General features: G+C 38.6%; 1 protein-coding gene across 1 annotated transcript in view; it reads left to right on the top strand.

Moving 5' to 3' along the window:
- The first annotated feature begins 8,973 nt into the window (after positions 1–8,973).
- The window catches only part of ACADL (acyl-CoA dehydrogenase long chain), a 39,017-nt gene continuing 25,871 nt past the window's right edge, over positions 8,974–22,119 (top strand). The window contains 4 exon segments of the mRNA XM_054478697.1: positions 8,974–9,050; positions 13,428–13,583; positions 16,125–16,262; positions 17,704–17,868. Of these exon segments, the coding sequence (XP_054334672.1) occupies positions 8,974–9,050; positions 13,428–13,583; positions 16,125–16,262; positions 17,704–17,868 (536 nt within the window).

Genomic DNA, 22,119 nt, shown 5'->3' with positions numbered 1-22,119 from the left:
ACCTGGTTAATCCAGGGTAAGATCTTTAACTTAATTTCATCTATGAGACTCTTTTCCCAAATAAGGTCACATTTATAGGCACCAGGGTTAAGACTTGGACATATTTTTGGGGGGCCACAATTCAACACACTATAAATGCTATTAAAAAAGGTCAATAAAGGTAAAAGAAAAACTAATACAGAGTTTCTTTCTGGTAGTGGGAATGGACAGAAATGATGTCTGAAATATGTTAGAAGCAGAATCACTGGCATTTGGTGATTTCATGCAGAAGTGAGAGAAACTAGGCCAAGAATTCAAGCCTAAGTGGCATAGAGAAGAGTAGTACAATAACACTAACAGCTTAGGGAAGTTGCAGGGAAAATGGAGTAAGAGAAATGGTAAGTTTGGCTTGAATATAGTGTAGATTGGTGAAGATGAAAAGCGAATTGAAGTGCAAAGGAGACAAATTGATGATGATCATCTAGCTGATCCCAAAGTATCAAAAACTTGATTTTGAATTCAGAATTTTCAGAAGTTATATTTTGAATTTCATCTTGGGTCTGTATAGCCAACTGTTTATCATACACATCACTTTTATTCCAGGTAAATGGCTCTTGAAAGGAGAGTTTCTAGAAAAATCCTTAGCCAGGTAAACGGCTCTTGAAAGGAGAGTTTCTAGAAAAATCCTTAGTATTTTGTTTCTATTAATAGGAACAATTATGCTCCCCCAGTACCATAATGACCTCAAAGTGTTCAATATCATGTAATGTCTTTGAGATAACAGTAAGAAAATAGTAACTTAAATTCTGGGTTCATGTCATGTTTATTTTGTAAGAGTCCAATTTCTTTTAAATGAGAAATTAGAGTATAGAGTCTCCTGAGAATCTCTATTAACTAGGATATGTTGTTAACCAGAACATCCCTATCTCATGACCATCAAGACAAGTGACAATCTGATACTGCCTTTCTAAAGATAGATGCCTTTAGTTATGGACAGCCTTCTGCATTTCACAGACAGGACTCTGAGCAGTTTCTTGCATCACAGATTTTCTTTGATCTCTTCTACAACCTCAATTATAGCCTGTTCTTTTTATTTCTGCCCTCAAAACAGTGGAGTCAAGTTGCTTCTAGAGAACTTACCAGCACAACTAATCCAGAGATTTAAAAAAACACAGGCTCCTCACTGTGGGATGCACAAACAAGCTGAGACACTTACTAGCTATCTGATCTTAAGGGAAACCACTTATTGTTTCTGTGCCTCAATTTCTGCCCTTCATCTCTCACCAAATGTGTATATCAAACTCAGATGTCTTGCTAATTAGCAAAGTAAATATCAGAAATATATTTTCATTGGTAAAATTAGTGACTTGTTCAATAAGTTAATCATCAATCAGATCTCACTGGAATAATAAGTGGTATTCAAGATATACGATTAAACTCAAATATTTCAGAAATTCATCCCATGCTTGGCACCTCAAGCTTGATCCTCAAAGAATCCAGTGTCCATCCATTGGATTTCTGATGCTAACTATAAAAGTAATAAAATCTTGCCTCTGGAATATTGTTGAGCCAGCTTGAAGTCATTAGAGCACTAAAGAGGACAGAGAGCTGGGTTAATACATGCCTATTTAAGTGGCAGAATTTGGTCTGATATTTTTATTATAACCTATCATCAACTCAACGTGTGGGGAAACAGACAACCCCACTGATCTTAAGCTTTTCCGCAGTTAGTGCTATTTGCCAAAAAGATAAGAATCTCAGGGTTGTATGTGGTCAAATAAGCTCCCTTCACAACACTCATTACTTTGAGAAAAACATTTGTTTGAATTAAATAAACTTAATTAATTCCTACTTTCATAAATCCTAACGTAAGAGACCATGTATAGTACTCCCGAATAATAACAATTTTGGATGAAGAGCTAATATTTGCTGCTATCTTATTAAGAGACTTTACTTGCCAGCAATGTAAATATATTGTGATCAAAGATTAGTATAAACAAGTAGTATAAATTATCTTGGCTTTTAAGAGCTAAGTAAAGAATGAAGATGTCAGAATTCACCTCTTGACTGCATTCCTATTTAAATTCGAAAATCTAGGGTCACAAGAATGAGGCATGAATTTAATAAAACAATGAGTTTTTCACCACTATCCCCAGGGACCAGGAAAATTATCCTCTGTAATAGTAAGAAATTCAAAGGTATAGTTAAGAAATAGAAACCTTATTTTTCCCCACTGTAATTCAATTATCAAACTCTAAGGGTGTTTCTAGTATAGCTCTAATTTTGCAATAGTGCACTAGGAGAAAGCCAATCTGTAAAGCAAGTTTCTATGTCATTGGAACAGATCAAGGTCCAAAGTGTCTCTCTCTCTCTTTCCCTCTAATGTTCTTGTTTAATGGAATGCACTTTCAAATGTAATTTATGCCTTGCTTTATGGATCACAAAGATATTTTGTTAAATATGCCATATGATAAATACTTATAAATTGTTTATCGACTCTTATACCATCACCCCAAGAAGAAAATGAGCTAAGATTTTCTTTAGCTGCAAAGGTGATTATCTCATCCAGAAGTAGCTGGGTGAAAATTCACAAAGCAAATGTTATTGACAGCCTATCAGTCTCTGAGTATGGAAACTATTTCCCTCTGAGTAATCAAAGAAAATCCCTGAGATTTCTTGCTGCTCTTTTCTGTCTTGCAGATAGGCCTAGTGGTGGGGGTTGGGAGGAGGTGGGATTTGCCCTCAATCTGTAGACTCCACCCAATCTGAGGCATGGACTGAGGCAACCAGCCAGCAGAGTCCAGGAAGCTGGCATAACCAGGCCTAACCAGGAAGGATGCAGTGTCTCTTCTGGCTTCTGCAATCTTTGGATCTGCCCTCTTTTATGAAGTGTGCCCTGGGATGGCAGGACTTACCTCTCGCATCACAGCAGAAGCTCCCAAGAGATGTTTTTTACCAATCCTTCTCTTTTCATGCTGGTACCCAGTACCAAAGTCTCTCATGTTTTCTTTCCTTCTTTTGCTCTTAAGAATCCCAAAATCCCTGGGGCCAGGAAGGCCTTGGGCTTGGATCTTCAGGCAGAAGTGGGCTGTTTTCCCAACAATCTGTCACAAAACAATGAAGTCTTTCTCACCCACTCAATATTTCCAAGCTCCAGCTCCAATCCCAGACCATGTGTTCTGAAAATTCCATCTTGAAAGAGAGGTAGTTGATGCATACGAGGTTTTATCCACCTAAAATATAAGAAGGAAAAAAAATATTAAGGATAATAGTGTTTGTTATGAGTGGGGTGTTTTACAAACATTTCTTTTATCCTTACAACAATCTTGTGGGGTATCTCCATTTCTCAGTTGAGAAATCTGAGATCTGAGATAAGCAACTTGTTCAGGATTATACTAATATTATCTGGTTGATTGAGCCCATTTATTCTCCCCCTTCTCCACCTCCACCCCAAAATTCCCTTCCTCACTCTCTCTCTGTCTTTTCCTCCATGTTTCCAACTCTCATTTTCTAGATCAAAGTTCAAAATAATGAAAACAGTGGGTAATTAGCTTGTGAATAGATACAGGCTTAGCTCCATTGCACTCTAAGCACCTGATTTATATTTATTTGCTTTTGTCTGTCTCCACAGACAAGTTCCACAGGTTTAAAACATATGCTGTGTTTGAGACCAGCCTGGCCAACATGGTGAAACTCCGTCTCTACTTAAAAAAATACAAAAATTAGCCAGGTGTGGTGGCAGGCACCTACAATCCCAGCTACTTGAGAGGCTGAGGCAATGGAGAATCGCTTGAACCCGGAGGGTGGTGGTTGCAGCGAGCCAAGATGGTGCCACTTCACTCCAGCCTGGGCGAAAGAGCGAAACTCCTTCTAAAAAAAAAAAGGGTCTTTGTTCATTTCTGTTTATAATATCTGGAAGATCGCCTAGCATGTACGCATGTATAAGGCTTTCAATAAATACTTGTTGAATGAATTAATGGACAAGCAGATGAGTGAAATAGAAAAGTCTACAAATAGACCTAAATACATAAGGGAATGCAAACGATAGAGGTCATATTTTAAATCTGTAGAAAACATGGATTATTGCAATGAACTGAATGTTTACGTCCCCCTGAAAATTCATATGTTGAGAAATCCTAACTCCCAATGATACAGAAGGGCTGGACTCCTGGGTAAACCCCACCCTTAAGCTTGAAACCTCAGCCCTAAGTGAAAACAACTGACTCTGTTTTACTGCCCAAATGTTGCCTTTTTGGCCTGCCCCTGCCTCTATCTTATGCCCATGAAAGACTTCGGCTGGCACGGCAACACAAGCGGCTGAGCATCAGTGATACAAGTGGCTGGGCGTCAATCATACAAGTGGCTGAGGGGCAAATAGAGAAACAACTGAGTGTCAGAGACTACAGGTAGACATGACTAACTTCAGACCTTGTGGCTTCAGAGAGGGGCCCAGGTGAAGACGGCTGGGCTTCAGGGAGTGATCACCTTCCCATCCCCTTTCCAGTTTCCCTTTCCACTGAGAGCCAGCACTGCTCGATAAAGTCTTCTGCATTCATTACCTTTCAAACAGTTCATGTGACCTGATTCTTCCTGGATGCTGGGCAAGAACCCAGGTGCCGAGAGAGCAGGGGCTGCCACCCTGACCCTCCACTGAGCTGGTTGGCACTTGGCCATCCTGGATGCAGAACTGAAAGAGCATTGGTTGAATATGCTTGAACACCACTACAGGGTTCGCACGGAGCCTGCTCCCACCAGAGAGGAACGCCCAGCGGATTCCAGCATTCAGTTCACTCAAGTTTCCACACTTGGTTGCTTGCATACTCTCTCCCACAAGGAGTGGCCAGCGATGGGTTGAATGAAATGAGCCACTCCAGTTCCTGCCTGCAAAGGGGGTCAAGAGCACTATCCCGTCTCACCAAGGTTATTAAAAGGTGGAGTTGGCTGGGCACAGTGGCTCATGCCAGTAATCCCAGCACTTTGGGAGACCTAGGTGGGCAGATCACCTGAGGTCGGGAGTTCGAGACCAGCCTGACCAACATGGAGAAACCCAGTGTCTACTAAAAATACAAAATTAGCTGGACGTGGTGGCGCATGTCTGTAATCCCAGCTACGCTGGGGGTTGTGGCAGAAGAATCTCTTGAACTCAGGAGGTGAAGTTTGCGGTAAGCCGAGGTCTCGCCATTGCACTCCAGCCTGGGCAACAAGAGTGAAACGCTATCTCAAAAAAAAAAAAAAAAAAAAAGGTGGAGTCCTTGGGAGGTAATTAGGTCATGAAAGTAGAGCCTTCATGATTGGGATTAGTGTTCTTATAAAAGAGACCCCCAAAGAGATCCCTCTTCCCTTCAGTCAAGTAATGTTACAGTGAGAAGACTGCTTTCTATGAGAAAGTGGCCCCTCACTAGACATCAATCTTCTGGCACCTTGATCTCGGACTTCCTGGCTTCCAGAACTGTGAAAAATACATTTCAGTTGCTTATAAGCCACCCAGTCTATGGTATTTTGTTATAGCAGCCCGAAACAATTAAGACAATTATTTAATAAATGGTGCTGGGAAAAATGGTTAATTATCAGGGGAAAAAAAGTATCAGTATGCCAAAATAAGTTTCAGAGAGATCAAAAATTTACATATAAAAATATTTTATAAAAATTCTATGACTATGGGAGAAATTTTTGGTGGTCACAGATGGTAGAATTCCTAACTACTTCCACAAACCACTACAGTTCTTTGTCAATTAACACTGTAGTATTGCACTCTGCTGTTGGAAATGTGGTATATGTTTATGTGCACCTGGGATAAGAAGGGAGTCAGCTGTTAAGTACAGATGTAAGAGCAAGGGTGATAATTGTTTGAACAGAGCAGATGCTTCTTTCTCTTGATTGAAAGAAAGGAAGGATGGGCATGTAGATATATTTGAGAGAGGAGATGGGAAGTTGAAGGAGTTTGCAGCAAATTCGGATAAGCACAGGATGGCTAGTTTTGAAAGAAAATAAATAAAGCTCTTGAATTAAAAATGTGATTCATGGCCCACACAGTTTTAGTTTGTAAGCTGACACTCAACAATATTAACATTAAATTATAGATTAATTTGACTAAATATTTTCCCTTTGATAAAGACACCTATCACCCAAGGAATGTACTTTACAGAAGTAATAACTTCCAGTTTCATGTGGAATTTAAGCAAATACATTCAGGTTTCTATGGAAATAATGTTAAACCTATGTACTCAAATAAAGCTAAAAGTGTGGTGTTTTGGTTTTTTCTGTTTGTTTGTTTCTGAGACAGGGTATCACTCTGTCACCCAGGCTGGACTGCAATGGCGCAATCTTGGCTCACAGCAGCCTTGACGTCCTGGGCTCAGGTGATCTTTACGCCTCAGCCTCCTGAGTAGCGGGGACTACAAGCATAGGCCACCAAGCCTGGCTAATTTTTTGTAGATACAGGGTTTTGCCATGTTTCCCAGAGCCTGGTCGAGAACTTCTGGACTCAAGCAATCCATCTGCCTTGGCCTCTCAAAGTATTGGGATTACAGGAGTGAGCCACCGTGTCTGGCCTTAAAAGGTTGTTAAATGGAGACCAGGTGGAGTTACTATGGCAAAGGACATGTATTGCCAGCAAAATCTTCCCATGAAGGCTTATCTTACCTTAAATACAAATCAGCTATGAAGAGGAATAATTCTGTATTATGCAAGCAAAATGGTTTAGCAATCATCCTTCTGACATTGTCCAAGATCTATATTACAGAATTACAGATGCTTAGATTTCTTTAGTCTAAGACTGTAATGCACTAAAACTTATGCAACACTTCTATACTTGATTAGATAAGTTTTGCTTTGCACCAGAGGAAATAAATAAATACTTTTTCTAATGAGCTCTGTATACAATGACTATAAAAAAAAAGGAGAGCCCTAGAAGATAAATTTTATAACTTTTTTTTACTTTGAGCAGTTTTTCCTTATAAATGTGTATGACTAGTATTTTGGTCATATTATGTTATAGGTATGGCTCACAGAGAAGCAATTTAGAAGCAGATTAGGGTTTGAAGTTTGAAGTTTAAACAAATCCATTCTTAATACTGACAATAAAGTTTACTGTCAAAATTGTTGGTTAGAGATACTTAAATTGCTATTTATTTTTTTAAAGAAAATGTTCCAAAACATAAACAGTAACTAGTTTTGAGACCATTGTCCTCTATAAGGGAAAAGAAAATATTTCAGACACATTTAACAAAACAGATGCCAATTTCAGTTTCTCAATATGTCATCAAGGTATTCTTCAAGCCAAATATAAAAATATATATATAATTTCTAATCACTCACTTTTTATACATTTATAAACAGGCAGATACAGACACAGGCAGGTACAGATACAGATACAGATACAGACACAGGCAGTTATTTGGGTTAAAGAAGCTGGCATTTTCATGGGGTTTAGAAAGGACCATGTAGTCCATGACATTTACTACCAGGTATCAGAGGAAAAGCATAAGCAGTTCCTTTTCTTGAACATTTGCCTTCTAATTGAACAGGCATTGGAATACACAAAGTAGAGGGGTTTTTTTTTTTAAGGATTTGCTCTTTGTTTTGTCTACTACAAAATATGAGTATTTCTCAATGATGACAACAATAATTACCATTTATCGAATGTTTATTGTATTCCTGTCTTTGTGCCAACCACCTGACCTCCCTTATCTGAAAAATCTTCCCAACAACCCTATGACATAGATATTGTTATTCTTCATTTACAGGTGAGTAAATGGAGGTTTACATTTGTATGGAACATGTTCTGCTACTTGAGATAATGGGAATAGGAGCCTAGGAGGGCTAGAAGCAAGGAGCCAGCAAGTCTAGACACATTCCAGAGGACATTATGACAGTCATGCAAGCCCTGTCTCAGCTTTCTTCCCAATCCTCAGCCTTTTTTCCCAACGGTATATAAATAATGTGGTGCTCCTTTCAATACAGGAGTCTCTGATGCTAGTTTGTTCCATTCTTGGTGAAGTTAATTTGAATCACATTTGGTTAGCATAATGTTTATCAGTTTTTTTCTACTATGTTTCTTTCTGTGAAATAAGAACAAATATGTTTATGAATGTAGAGTTAGCTGTGCTAAAATTAAATGAAAACTCAAGCAAAGTACCCAGATAGTTTAGGCAAATTACCCAGGATTTCATGAACCCTTTGAGCCATTTATGTTTCCCTTGAGGGATATTTCACATCTTTTACCTGAGAGTTCTACAGGGCATGCTTTTATTAGTTGAAATGTCAATGAGGGCGACAGTAATTGTTCAACAGATGTACTTGAACTTGGACCTTTAAAAATTAACAGAACGGGCTGGGCTTAGTGACTCACGCCTGTAATCCCATCACTTTGGGAGGCCGAGGCAGGAGGATCACGAGGTCAGGAGATCGAGACCATCCTGGCTAACACGGTGAAATCCTGTCTCTACTAAATCCTGTATCGGATTAATTCGTTCTACTTGCTATTACCAATAAATAGCATGGGCTCCCAGAGCTATGCCTGGCTAACTCTATCACCTTCAAGGGTTTACTCAAACTATTCAGCCTACTTTAAGTAAATCAATTTCCAACGTTACAAAATAAACTTCATGTACATTTTTATGGTTAGGTATTTGCGCGTATTTGGGAGTTCCATAGCTTTCATCCGTTACTCAAAGCGCTTCAGGACCCTAAAAAGGCTCAGAGCTGCTTCGGTAAACAAGACAGAATGCCGCAAGCAAAGGCAGCAGTTTGGCTGTAAAATCCTGTTGCTGACAGCCCAGAGGGGCGTATTCCCTCGCGACCAGCCTGTGGCGTCGTTGGGGCTCCGGAAGGGCGCGCGCGGCGCCTTTATCAGGGAGTGTGCAAGCGCTTTTTTGGGAGGACACCACAGGTGGACGCCTCAGCTGATCGTCCTCCCTCTCGGGGACCATGCCTCGAATCGCCGAGTAGCCGCAGAGTCGCCTCCGTCGCCCCGCGGCCCCTAGTGTTTCGGACATGGCCGCGCGCCTTTTCCGAGGGTCCCTACGCGTCCTGGGCGGCCACTGTGTGCCGCGCCCGCTGCCCGCCGCGCGGTGAGTGCCAGCCGGGACTTCCGCGGCTGCAGGCTCGGAGGCTGTGGGGTGGGGTAGCGAGTGACTCCTGTCGCTGGCTTGAAGCGGGGCGGTGCGCGCGCGGCTGGGAGTGCTCCCACACTCCGGCGCGGGGCTAGAGCTGGCCTCTTTTCCTGGATCCCGCGGACTGGGTGCAACCAGCTTCGGGGCGGAGGAAAAAGGGGTGTCAGCCGTGCCGCCCCGAGAACAGACCGCCGAGCCCACGTCGGGGAAAGCCGAAAGATTTCTCCAGAAGCTCATTCTGGAGCCCCAGTCCAACCCGTCTAGTTCAGCGGCCTGCAGTGGGACCCGGGAGCCTGCGTTTTGGAAGGTGGTGGTCACCCCCTGGGCCCGGCTGCAGGAGCGCGGGCTGCGATCTATGTCCCAGTTTGAGCTGTGAACCCGGCGTTCCCCACGGCTTAGACTCGCCGCGCGGTAGTGAACTTGGGACCCGGACTCAGTGCCCGGGCTGCAGCGCGGACCAGAAGTGTCCAGGACAAGCTGGGCTAGAAATGACCTGGCGAGGGTTCCATCAAACAAGGAAATTAGCTTTAGATTTATCAACAAATCTAACTACATACAGAGGATTAATGAAGAGAGAGTCTAAGTAGTTCAGTGACTACTAAGGTGGTGTTTATCATATGATCAAAAGTTTCAGATACTGACTGATGCATAAAATCTATTCACTGGGTAAACAAATTGGAAGCATGGAGAATTCATTATTTAATAAGGGTGAAGGAACTGGCAAATTTGCGAATGACAGCATTGGTGTAAGGTACTCTAATTTTCTTTGAGAGCTGTGAAACAAAATGCCTACTTTTCCTGGGGAGATTTGGGAAGACGTCACTGAGAAGGTGACTTTTCTTTAGGATACATACTTAACTCTTCCTTGGAACATTATAAGACAGTGATCCTCAAACTTTTTTTTTTTTTTTTTTTTTTGAGACGGAGTCTCCCTCTGTGGCCCAGGCTGGAGTGCAGTGGCACGATCTTGGCTCACTGCTGCAACCTCCGCCTCCCGTGTTCAAGCAATTCTCCTGCCTCAGCTTTCCTGAGTAGCTTGGGACTACAGGCACGCGCCACCACACCTGGCTGATCTTTTTAGTAGAGACGGGGGTTTCACCATATTGACCAGGCTGGGCTCGAACTCCTGACCTCGTGATCTGCCCGCCTCGGCCTCCCAAAGTGCTGCCTCAAACTTTTTGATAACAGGACTCCCTTATACTCTTAAACTTATAGGACCTCAGAGGACTTTTGTTTATGTAGGTTATATCTATCTGTCTGTCGTTTTCAAAAGGTATCTACATAACTGAGAAACTTCACAAATATTTAGTTTATTTAAAAGTTACAATAAGAAGCTCATTACATGTTAACATAAATAACAGTTTTTATGAAAAATAACTTTTCCTAAACAAACAGAAAAAAAGTGAAAAGAGTGACATAGTTTTACATTTTTACAACTCCCTTAATGTCTGGCATAATAGAAGATAACCAGATAACTATATCTGCTTCTGTATTATCCATTGGCGTAAGTTAGTTTGATTGATGCATGGCAAGAAAATCTACCCTCAAATAGAGAACACTGGAAAAAGGCAGACCTGAGAGACCCTCTGAATGGGCTGGGGGGCTACAATTTTGTTGTAACAGCTTTTTGACCTTTAACGTGCAAAGGAATCACCTGGGAATCTTGTTAAACTACAGCTTCTGATTCAGCGGGTCTGGGATGGGGCCTGAGATTGTGTATTTATAACCAGCATCCAGGTGTGTGGAGGGTGCTGGTGGAGATTGTCTCCCTTTTCAAATGTAGGAGACTTAAAAAAAAATAATAATAGCCTAGCCAATAAGATTAGTTGCAGTTTATTGCCTTAGAGAAAAAAATGCCAATTTTTCCATTACAGATTTCTTCATCTTTAGACTGAGAAATACATGTTGCAATAAACTTGCTGCCAAGTGTTTTGATTTTCTTCCCTCTGCATATTCTCTCTTGACCACCTTTGACTGACCTGAAAGTGTTTATTCTTTTGGCATTTCTTTTGCTTTCCTGTGTCTTTATGTATTTTACTTAAAAATATTGCAGAGATTTCCTTAACACAGTATAGGCTATTCAATTTTAAGATCCAGTAAGACTTGATTTTAAATTCTGGCTCTATTATTTACTCATTATGTTGACAAATGATTCGGTGTCTTACAGCCCCAGTTTCCTAATCTCAGCATATTTTTTTCCTGAGGGAAATTCTCAAGTATGGAAAATCTATATGGACAAATATGTGCTTTATAGTTTTATCTCTACTAGCAAGAAAAAGGAGCCGATCATTTCCATTATAGGGATAAAGTAGATGTTAGTTTATTTGATGCAACAGGACAATGGTCAAGGTCCCCTGCATGTCCTGGTCCCTTGTTATCTCTTCTTCCTAGAATCTCTGGCCTCATTTACTCTTCTCAGCCCACTCTGGCTACACTTGCCTCCTTGCTCTTTCTAGAACACATCAGACACCATTCAGACATACAGCCTTTGCTCTAGTTGTTCTTTTGTCCTAAAATTCTTTTATTCTAGAGGTATGCCTGGCTAACTCTATCACCTTCAAGGATTTGCTCAAATCTCACCTTTCTGGTTTAACCTACCCTGACTGCAGTATTTTTTTTTCTTTTTCTTTTTCTTTTTTTTTTTGTTTGTTTTTAGTGACAGGGCTCACTATGTTGCCCAGACTGGTTTCAAACTCCTCAACTCAAGCAATCCTCATGCCTCGGCCTCCCAAAGTGTTGGGATTACAGGTGTGAGCCACCAAGCCCCGCCTACGTAACATTATTTCATACGGCAACCTCTGTCTCTGCCTTCCCCCAGGCACATACTCCTGATCCCTTCTCTACTTTTCTTTATCCATAATACCACCTTCTAAGGTATTATATAATTTGCATATTTATAGTTTATTGTTTATTCAGTCTCCCTTTGTTGGAATGTAAGCTTAAAAGCCAAGATCTTTGTCCTCATCTTAGTCCTTTGTTCATTATTGTATCCCAAGTTACTAGAACAGTGCCTGGCACAGAATTGGTACACAGTAAATATTTGCTAACTAAATGAATGAATAAGCCACAAAAAAAAATGATACTTAGGGAAACCTTAGAAATAGGTTGTAATAGCGACTGGGTGCAATAGCTCATGCCTGTAGTCCCAGCCCTTTGGAGGCCGAGATGGGTGTATCACTTGAGGTCAGGAGTTCAAAACCAACCTGGTCAACATGGTGAAACTCCGTCTCTAGCAAAAATACAAAACTTAGCTGGGTATGTGTGGCAGGCGCCTGCCATCTCAGCTACTACAGAGGCTGAGGCAGAAGAATGGCTTGAACCGGGAAGGCGAAGGTTGCAGTGAGCCAAGATTGCACCACTGCATTCCAGCCTGGGCGACAGACCCAGACTCCATCTCAAACAAAAACAAAAACAAAAAAAAATGGAAAGAAACATGTAATAGTAAAAAGTTATTTTTTAAAAAACCCTTTAAGTCTACTTTGATTAATTACATGACATAGATATTTTCTGGATAAGGACTAGAAAAGAAAAGGCAGGGTCCAACTAAGGAAGAAATACACTAAATTGGAATTTAACGCAAAATAGAAAAAGCATCCTTTTGCAAGATTTGAATATATGATAAGTTTTTTAGATGTGAACTTGAAAATGTACAAAATGATGCATAGATTTTCAAAATTTCTTTCAAGGGTACTTCAAGGGTAAAAAAGGCTGAAGACCACTGAACTAAAGGAACTACAAAACAGTCTCATTTGAAGCTTGGTGTGGGAGGGATGGGAGTAGGTCTTAAATAATTCCATTTTACAGAATCTTTATCAGAGATTGATGGGTATTTTTATCTCCACCCAGATTGGCTTTGTAATGTGGCGATTACATCAACATGGTTTGCATCTTATACATCTGCAATTTGAAATTGTGTGATTCTGGTTAAAATACTAATTTTGGAGGCTTTGCATTATTTTAAACACTGTACATGATATGAAAATTTATCAGTATTACCTATTGTACTATTTGAATTTTACATAATGTAATCCATATGTCACCTGACAATACTGCATTTCACCTCAAGTCAGACCTGTGTTTAGTTCTAGGCATCGTCTTCTTTAAGATTTGGAGATGGGGACTGAGTTGAATAATGATAAGGTACTTCTTAATTCCAGCTACATGAGGTAGATCCCATCAAAAGTGGTGGCGCTCAAATTTGAATCCAGCTTTGTCATAATTCAAACTCTTTCTACTTGCTTCTCAAGTTTCTCTGTGAGTTGTTCAGTGGCACTAATTTGGATATGAAGAGTAACAATTCACTTACTTTTCCTATTGCATGTATATATTTTTAAGATGTTCTCATTACGGAGGGGAAGAACGTCTAGAAACTCCTTCTGCTAAAAAATTAACAGATATAGGAATTCGAAGAATCTTTTCTCCAGAGCATGACATTTTCTGGAAAAGTGTAAGGAAGTTTTTCCAAGAAGAAGTGATTCCTCATCACTCAGAGTAAGTGGCACATTTTCCTCTAATGTAATGTATACTAGGGGTATGATAGGACCATTTCCTAGAATGCCATATATTGCTATACAGAAAACATAGTATGTTCAGGGCTTTATTAACATTTTTACTGCTCTTCACCATAACACTATAAGATCCCAGGATTCTTAGAGCTTTTTAAATGAATTTTAAAATGTACTATACACAAATAAGAAAATTTGAAAATTTGCAACTTAGTCTAAGAGTAGTATTTTTGAAAACCATGGGTAAGTAGTAACAAAATACTAGTCAATTTCATAGTCTTTCTTTTTCTGCTTCATGAATTAATTAAACTGTAAAAACCCAAAAAGTCAGCACAATGCAAACCTTGGTAAGCAATTGGTTACCTCTGGATAGTTCTTGATTAACTAATTACTATTATTTTATTGACCAGAAACATATCATTTCTATTACAATAAGATTTTGCTTCATTTCCAAAATTCACTCAATGCTAGTACAGATGCTCCTCAATTTAGTATGGGGTTACAAGCTGAAAATATCATAAGTCAAAAATGCATTGTTATTATGTTAACACTGTTATTATGTTATTATAAAAACAAAAAAAATTCTTGGCACCGTTATGTTAGAAGCAGAAATTAGAAGATTAGTAAAAATGAAGAGAGGAATGGTTCAGGAACATCATAGGTTTGTGAGGGTTTACACACCTGGCCTACTAAACGCCATAGTTTAGGCCAGCCTACATTAAACATGCTCAAAACAATTACATAAGCCTACAGTTAGGCAAAATCATCTAACACAATGTCTACTTTGTAGTAAAGTATTAAATAACTCATGTAATATATTAAATATTCTAATGAAAGTGAAAAACAAAATGGTTATATGGATACTTGAAGTAAGCATGTTTTCGACTGAATGTGTATTGCTTTTGCACCATCATAAGTAAAAAAATTGTAAGTTGAACTGTCATAAAGTACAGAGACATCTGTACTTTACAACATTTAGAATGGTTTTTCAATAGCATTAAAAGTAACTTCCATTAGGTTTTTACTAATACCTTCTTGGTAAGAATGACCAAAATAAGCTAAACTCAGAAGCCAGAAGCCATGACTAATCTTTGGTGAAAAGCAACTAGCTTCTGTTTTTTGAGGGTTTGTTTGTTTGTTTGTGTGTTTGTGTGTTTTTTAAGACATGGTCTCACTCTGTTGCCAAGGCTGGAGTGCAGGGGCATGATCATAGCTCACTGCAGCCTTGAACTTCTGGGCTCAAGCGATCCTCCTGCCTTAGCCTCCCAAAGTGCTGGGATTACAGGTGTGAACCACCACATTGGGCTTCAACTAGCTTCTTAAAGACAAGAGAGACATAGTACACTTTTCTCTGGTAGGATCTCTTTTGTTTATTTCTTTGCTGCTTTTAAATTTTGTTCCGGAAAAAATGTTAAGAAGGCTTTGAAATGAAATAATAGGAGCTGACAAATTTTAAGTCAATAATAAAAATATTTCCAAAGCTACTTTAAGCAAAAACTGTATTCAAAACACACATGATAATCCAAGTCTTAAAAATTTTTATAGTGTCAGTATCTTCAAATACCCCATATCTCACTAACTATAATCCACTTAAAAATACAAAAATTCTCAGATATTTTTTCACTATCTCCAATTGGCCATCTGTTTCCTCATTCTGCCATTCTCATTTTTAAGAAGAAAAGCTGAGGTTGCCTACCTTACACAAATGTCTAATGTTTTCAGAAGTTAATTTGATATAGAGCTATGGTGCAAGGTGCTTCTGCTCTCCTGTTCTTCCTATTTAAACTGTAATGAGGTTCCCTACTTTGTCAGCTTTTGTATACTTGCCCCATAAGTTCAGCACTTTAAGGAAATATGCCAAGGAGAATTGCCTTTTACAATACATGTTAGGCAAATTCCCATGACAACATGCCATAACTAAGCTTGCATGTAAGAGAACCAGCTGAGCAAAACTACATCAATGAATATCAGTGGGTATAATTTTCAAGTCCAATAAATAGTCAGGATGGGGAAAGACAATGGCAAATATAAATAAGAGGAGAGGGCTGGGTGCAGTGGCTCATACCTGTAATCCTAGCGCTTTGGGAGGCTAAGGTTTGAGGACTGCTTGAGGCCAAGAGTTCACGACCAGCCTGGGCAGCATAATAAGACCCCGTCTTTACAAAAAAAAAAAAATTTTTTAAATTAGCCTGGCCTTGTGGCAGGTGCCTGAAGTCTTAGCTGCTCAAGAGGCTGAGGTGGGAGGATTGCTTGAACCCAGGATTTTGAGGCTGCAGTGATCCATGATTGTGCCACTGCACACCAGCTTGGGTGACAGCCCTGTCTCAAAAAAAAAAAAAAAAAAGCAGAAAAAAGGAGGAAGAGAAGTGATAAAAGAGTCAGAGGCAAATAGAAGCATATAGCTAATGTAAACAATTACCTTAAATTAAGAATGCATTTCTGCACAAAATCATTCCTAAGTTCAAAGTTGTGGCCATTTAAATAATATTTAAAAATTCTCTGAGTTTAAAATATTTGTTATTTGCAGATGGGAGAAAGCTGGAGAAGTAAGTAGGGAGGTTTGGGAAAAAGCTGGAAAACAAGGACTGCTTGGTGTCAATATTGCAGAGCATCTTGGTGGAATTGGAGGGGATTTGTACTCCGCAGCTATTGTCTGGGAGAAGCAGTAAGTATGGAGACCTTTAAGGTTGAGTCTTGTTTTGTAAACACACCACTCACCTTTCTGAAATGACCAAACAAACAAACAAACGTTTTCTAATCTTGGAAGATTGAAAATTCAGTTTAAAATGTAAAAGATTATACCACTCATGCACTCTTGCACATTTTTTGAATGTGGGATAATAAGAAAATCCTTTTAAGTTGCTGAAATAGGTGCTATTGAAAATTAAAAAGATAGTTTTTTTTTCCTGTCAATGCTTATGGTTACTTTTCCCCCTTAGAAAAGATATTTGAAAGAGAACAGCAGAGTAGAAATATATTTCCATCAAATATACTAGAATTTTAATATACAAGAACAAATAAAGATTGCAGTTGAAAAATGGGCAAAGAATTTGAAGCAATAATCCATCAAAAAAGATAGGCAAATAGGTTTTTTTAAATGAGAAAAGTTCATCCTTGGTAACAATCAAATGCAAATTAAACTGATCTGGAACTATCATTTTGAGTATCTATAAAATTAGTGAAAATGAAAAATCCTAATACTCAGTGCTGACAAGATTGCAGTGCAAGTGACATACACTATTGGTGGCACTATAAATTAGAACAATAAATTTTGGGGGGATTAAAAAGGTGAAAACATATTTAAAAAAATATGTTCCTGCTCTATGACATAGAATGCCACTTTGGGGAATTTATCCTAAGGAAATAATTTAATAGGAAAAATAGATGCTGTGTTCAGAAATCATTGTCATCTTAGGTCACAATTCTCCAAATGTTGAAGCAATCTAAATGTCCAGCAGTGGGAGAATGGATAAGTAAATTACGGTACATAAACAACTTGGAATATTTTGCAGCTATTTAAGATTAAAATATATGTAAAAAAATAGGATTTTGTTGTGTCATATAATTTATTTTTAAATTTTAAATTTTTATTTGTGTGTGTGTATGTGTGCCATAATTTTAAAAGAAAATAGCAAAGTACAAAATTCACTCTATGACTCCATGTTTTGTTTTGTTTTGTTTTTTGGTCCTTTTTTTCTTTTTTTCTATTTTTTGCTTTTTTATTTTTTATTTTTGTTCTTTTGTTTCTTTGTTTTACCAAGACTCCATCTTATTAGAATATATCCTCATGGCAAAGGTAATTAGAGGAATAGTTATTATTCCACTGTTAGAGGAATACAACTGCAGGTGATCCATATTTTAAAATATTTTGTCTCTCAATTAAATAAGTATTCATTGAACTCTGGTAGACCACTGTTATTGTGTTGGAATCAGAAATTTTAAAATTAGTAAAAACAAAAAGAGAAAACACTCAGGAAAGTCATAGGTTTGTGATGAGATAGGCTACTACCAAACAATTTGATAGGACCTTTAATACATTGTTGTTATAATAGTCATTTTTTAATTGCTATTTTATGCTCTAATTTTTCTTCTTTTTTCATTCTAAGAGCTTATTCAAATTGTTCAGGCCCAGGTTTTAGTATTCATTCAGGTATTGTCATGTCCTATATTACAAACCATGGCTCAGAAGAACAGATTAAGCACTTTATTCCCCAGATGACTGCAGGCAAATGTATTGGTGCAACAGCAATGACAGAGCCTGGAGCTGGAAGGTAAGTTAATATTTAGTTGGCTTTGGAGTGGAAGCAGTGCCTTAACATTTTCTTAGTACTTGGTTAATACATAGACTGAGCTATATGCTAGGAGGAAGGCAAAGATGAACACGGGATAATTCATGACCTCAAGTCAGAAAATAACAATAAAGCGGATTATAATGTATGCTATGTTTGAGATATTAACATAGTTTTATGCAAAGAAAATGGTAGTGTGTAAGTTGAATTTTCACCATAATGAATTTGAGGTGTAGGATGAGATTCACATGTAAATGCCAAGCAGTTCGTTACAAAGGTATATTTGGAATTCTGGAGACAAGGATAGAATAGCAATAGGTTTTAAAAGTCTTTCATTTATTAAGAGTTGATACAGTAGGAATAAATAAGATCACATATTCAGTTATTTGCTGGTTATTTCGTAAGTGTCTTCAGTGTGCCAGGTATACAGTAGTGAACAAAACAGATGTGGCCTGTGGCCTCTGTGCTTATTGAGGAGAACAGCAAGAAATAAACAAGTATATATATTTGTAATTATAAATTATGATCAGTACTGTGAAGGAAACGAAGTACTGTGCTGTAGACTAATGGTATGTTTGTGTTTGGTGGGATAGGGAAAAACAAATTTAGATGTGAATGCTAACAAAGGCCTATAAAAAGTAGTTGTATTTAAACTGAGATTTGACAAATGAGAAGGAACCAGTTTTATAAGAATGGGAGAAAGAGCTTCCACAGAGTGGGACCTGATCCTCAAGAGGAAAAATGAAACACAAAACAAGCGACCAAGGAGGAAAATCTGGGCATTATGTTTCATTTGGAACTGTACAAAAGAAGACGGAGCAAGAGAGACAGAAGGATTGAGAGTTTTAAAGAAATCTAGACATGAGTAGGAAGAGAAGTCAGTTGGAAAGGCTGTAGGAAAGGAGAAGGAAGTTAGTAATGTCAAGGCCACCGTGATGTTGAGAATGGAGAAGAGGTTCTGGCAGGCCTGATGATCCTTTGTGATTTCAGTGGGGTGGAGGGGCAGAAGTTACTTTTTATGGGAGTGAGGTGGTTGTTGAGGAAACAGAGGCAGAGAACACAAAGTAATCTTTCTCAGAGCTGAGTGGTAAAAGGAAATGTAGAGAGGGGGCAGTGGTTTGAGGCTAACTGGTAAGGGAAATTATTTATGTTAAAGACAGCAGCAACTTGTGGGTCAACAGAAAGCAAATAGTTCAAAGGAAGAACTTAAAGATGCCAAAGAAGTGGTAAGTGAAAATCCAGGAATTGTTTTTGCGGAGGTCAGGCCCTCCTTTTTTATTGTAAGATTTTCTTTTCTGACAGTGTTATTTATTTTTAAATCTCTTAATATTCTATAGCGTGACTTGCAATATGTTTACACTGTATTTATCTTTTTAAGATATAAATCCCTAATTATAGGTCAATACTAACAATTTTGTCAAAGATTAAAAGTTTCTGTTCACTTCTGTTGCCTACAAGTGTGATCTAAACAAGTAGAAATTTAACCTTCTTCCTTAAAATTTGCTTTTAATTTCATTCTCTAAGATAACTACCTAGCTGACTGCCAATATTCAGATTGAGTTGTATTAGCTCTGTGGTTAGCATGTTCCACTTCCAGCTCATTGCATATTAGCTCTCAAAAAGAGGCTATAGAATAAATGAAATCTTGATTTATCTCTAATTTAGACATGCAAACAAAGTTTCATGTGATTTTTGTTTAAAGTCTCTGGCCTTATCTGTGGTTAAGTGTATATAATTAAGAAGGAAACCTGAGAATAAAGATGGAGAAAATAAGCAGATTTCTTTCTTTCTTTCTTTCTTTCTTTTTTGGAAGGTCATTGAAAGTCATGAGAGGATAGTAAATAAGTCAGGTATTTAGAGAGATGAGCAAAGAGCCCATGTGGGTAAGAGAATATAAGAACAGAGAAAAGCCACAGATGAAGAAGAGTAATAGAGTGTTGAGGAATTATGGAATTATGGCATGAAATTGGCATGAAATAGGGAAAAACACATGGGAAGAAAAGAAGATAGAAGATGGAATATGGTTCATTTTGCCTGCCCTCAGAGATGGATTGAGCACTGTCTGTATTTTTGGTTTGATTTGGCCTCCACAGAAAAAAATGTTGCAATTGCTGAAAAATATCCAGAGTTTCACTGGCCCTTTCCCCTTCCATGGAGGAAAGCTTCATTATATATAATTATGTATCTTTGTATGGTGTATTACTTTAGCATTTTATAAATGCTTTCATGTTTATTTTATTATTTTTTAAAGAAATAGAGATGGGGTCTTGCTATATTTCCCAGGCTGGTCTCAAACTCCTGGACTCAAGCATTCCTTCTGCCTCAGCCTCTAAGTGCTAAGATTATAGGTGTGAGCCACTGCACCTGATCTCATGTTGATTATATTATATGGCTATTATAATAAGATATATGGAATATAGAGATATGATTTCTATATAAGAAGGAAACATAAAATAATAAATGAAGTATTTTGACCAAGTTCGTAGAGCAAATTGTTGACAGCATTGGAGCCAGAGTGTTCTGACACCAGCTATGTGATCTTGGGTAAAAATCTCTGAGCTTCAATGTCTCTTATCAATGAAATTGAGAAAATGATACTTAAGAGGATTATTGTGACGGTCTAACTTGTTGGCTTTACTAAGTAGTATACTTTTTCATTTTTAATATTTCATATATAACATTAAAAAATTTAGCAAAAATTTACAAACTGAGCTATGTCATTACCTGTACTTCCTTTGATATGTCCCTGTATAGAAGAATTTTTTTTTTTTGAAACAGTCTCGCTCTTGTCACCCAGGCTGGAGTGCAATGGCGCGATCTCGGCTCACTGCAACCTCCATCTCCTAGGCTCAAGCTATTCTCCTGCCTCAGCCTCCCAAGTAACTGGGATTACAGGCGCCCGCCACCACGCCCAGCTAATTTTTGTATTTGTAGTAGAGACAGGGATTCACCAGGTTGGCCAGGCTGGTCTTGAACTCCTGACCTCAGGTGATCTGCCTGCCTTGGCCTCCCAAAGTGCTGGGATTACAGGCGTGAGCCACCATGCCCAGCCATAGAAGAATTGTTTTAATAAACTATGTACAGATGTTAGTTACTGATACTTTATACATACTTATGATGAAAAATATGATGTTAGAATACAATAGCATTCAGGCCAGGCACAGTCTCTTGTTTATAGTGGAGGTCGGTCATATAGGCACCCTCTGCCTGGCATGTACCAAAAGTTCAGATCCCTAAAACGAAAGCAGGTATTCAGCATAAGCCAAATTGTTTGCTCAAACAGTTCAGACAGTAAGCCACTCTTATGAGTACTGGGAATGGTGGGAACTCTCCTGAAATCCAGATTCTCAGATGCTAGCCATGGACAACGTTGTAACAGGCCTTTCTAAGGATAGCAGTCTCAGGCCTGCTATATTAATTCTTTTCTGTATACTTGGCATTTTAATAATATAATTTAACAAATGTTTATTGAGTGCCTGTTATGTACAAAGCAGCATGCTAGGCACCGAGCATATGAATATGATCTTGATAAACCACATGTTCTCAAAAAACTTGAGTCAGATAAGTGCAGTAGGTGGGAAAGATAATTCCTTTTTATTATAATTGAAATTCAAAATAAATGGCTCTAAGAGAGTATATTTGTTGCCTTATGGCATCTGTGGCAAATTGTCAGAGACTTGGTGGCTTAAGACAACAGAAATTTATTCTCTTACAGTTCTGAAGCCTAAAAGTCCAGAATCAGTATTGTTGGGCCCAAATCAAGGTATCAGGAGGGCCACACTTCCTCCAGAGGTTATAGGGGAGGATCCACTCCTTTCCTCTTCTATTTCTTGGCGGCTGTTGGCGTTCCTTGCCTTGTTGCCTCATCACTGCAGTCTTTGCCTTTGTGGTCACATTGCCTTCTCTTCTGTCTATGAAATCTCTCTTTACCTCTCTTTTATAAGGACATTCGTGTTTGCATTTAGGGCTCATCCAGATAATTCATGATAATCTCTCTATCACAACATCATTAAATTAGTCACATCTGCAATACTCTTTTTCCATGTAAGGTAGAACAGCCTCTAGGGTATAGGACCTGATATCTTTAGGGTCATTATTCAGCCTAATACAGAGAGTGATTTAAAAAAAAAAATGCAACCAGGTGCGGTGGCTCATGCCTGTAATCCCAACACTTTCAGAGGCCAAGGGGTGCAGATCACCTGAGGTCAGGAGTTCAAGACCAGCCTGGCCAAC

Source organism: Pongo pygmaeus, chromosome 11 (assembly GCF_028885625.2).
Source record: "Pongo pygmaeus isolate AG05252 chromosome 11, NHGRI_mPonPyg2-v2.0_pri, whole genome shotgun sequence".
Classification (NCBI taxonomy): domain Eukaryota; kingdom Metazoa; phylum Chordata; class Mammalia; order Primates; family Hominidae; genus Pongo; species Pongo pygmaeus.
This window is presented reverse-complemented; position numbering and strand designations above follow the sequence as displayed.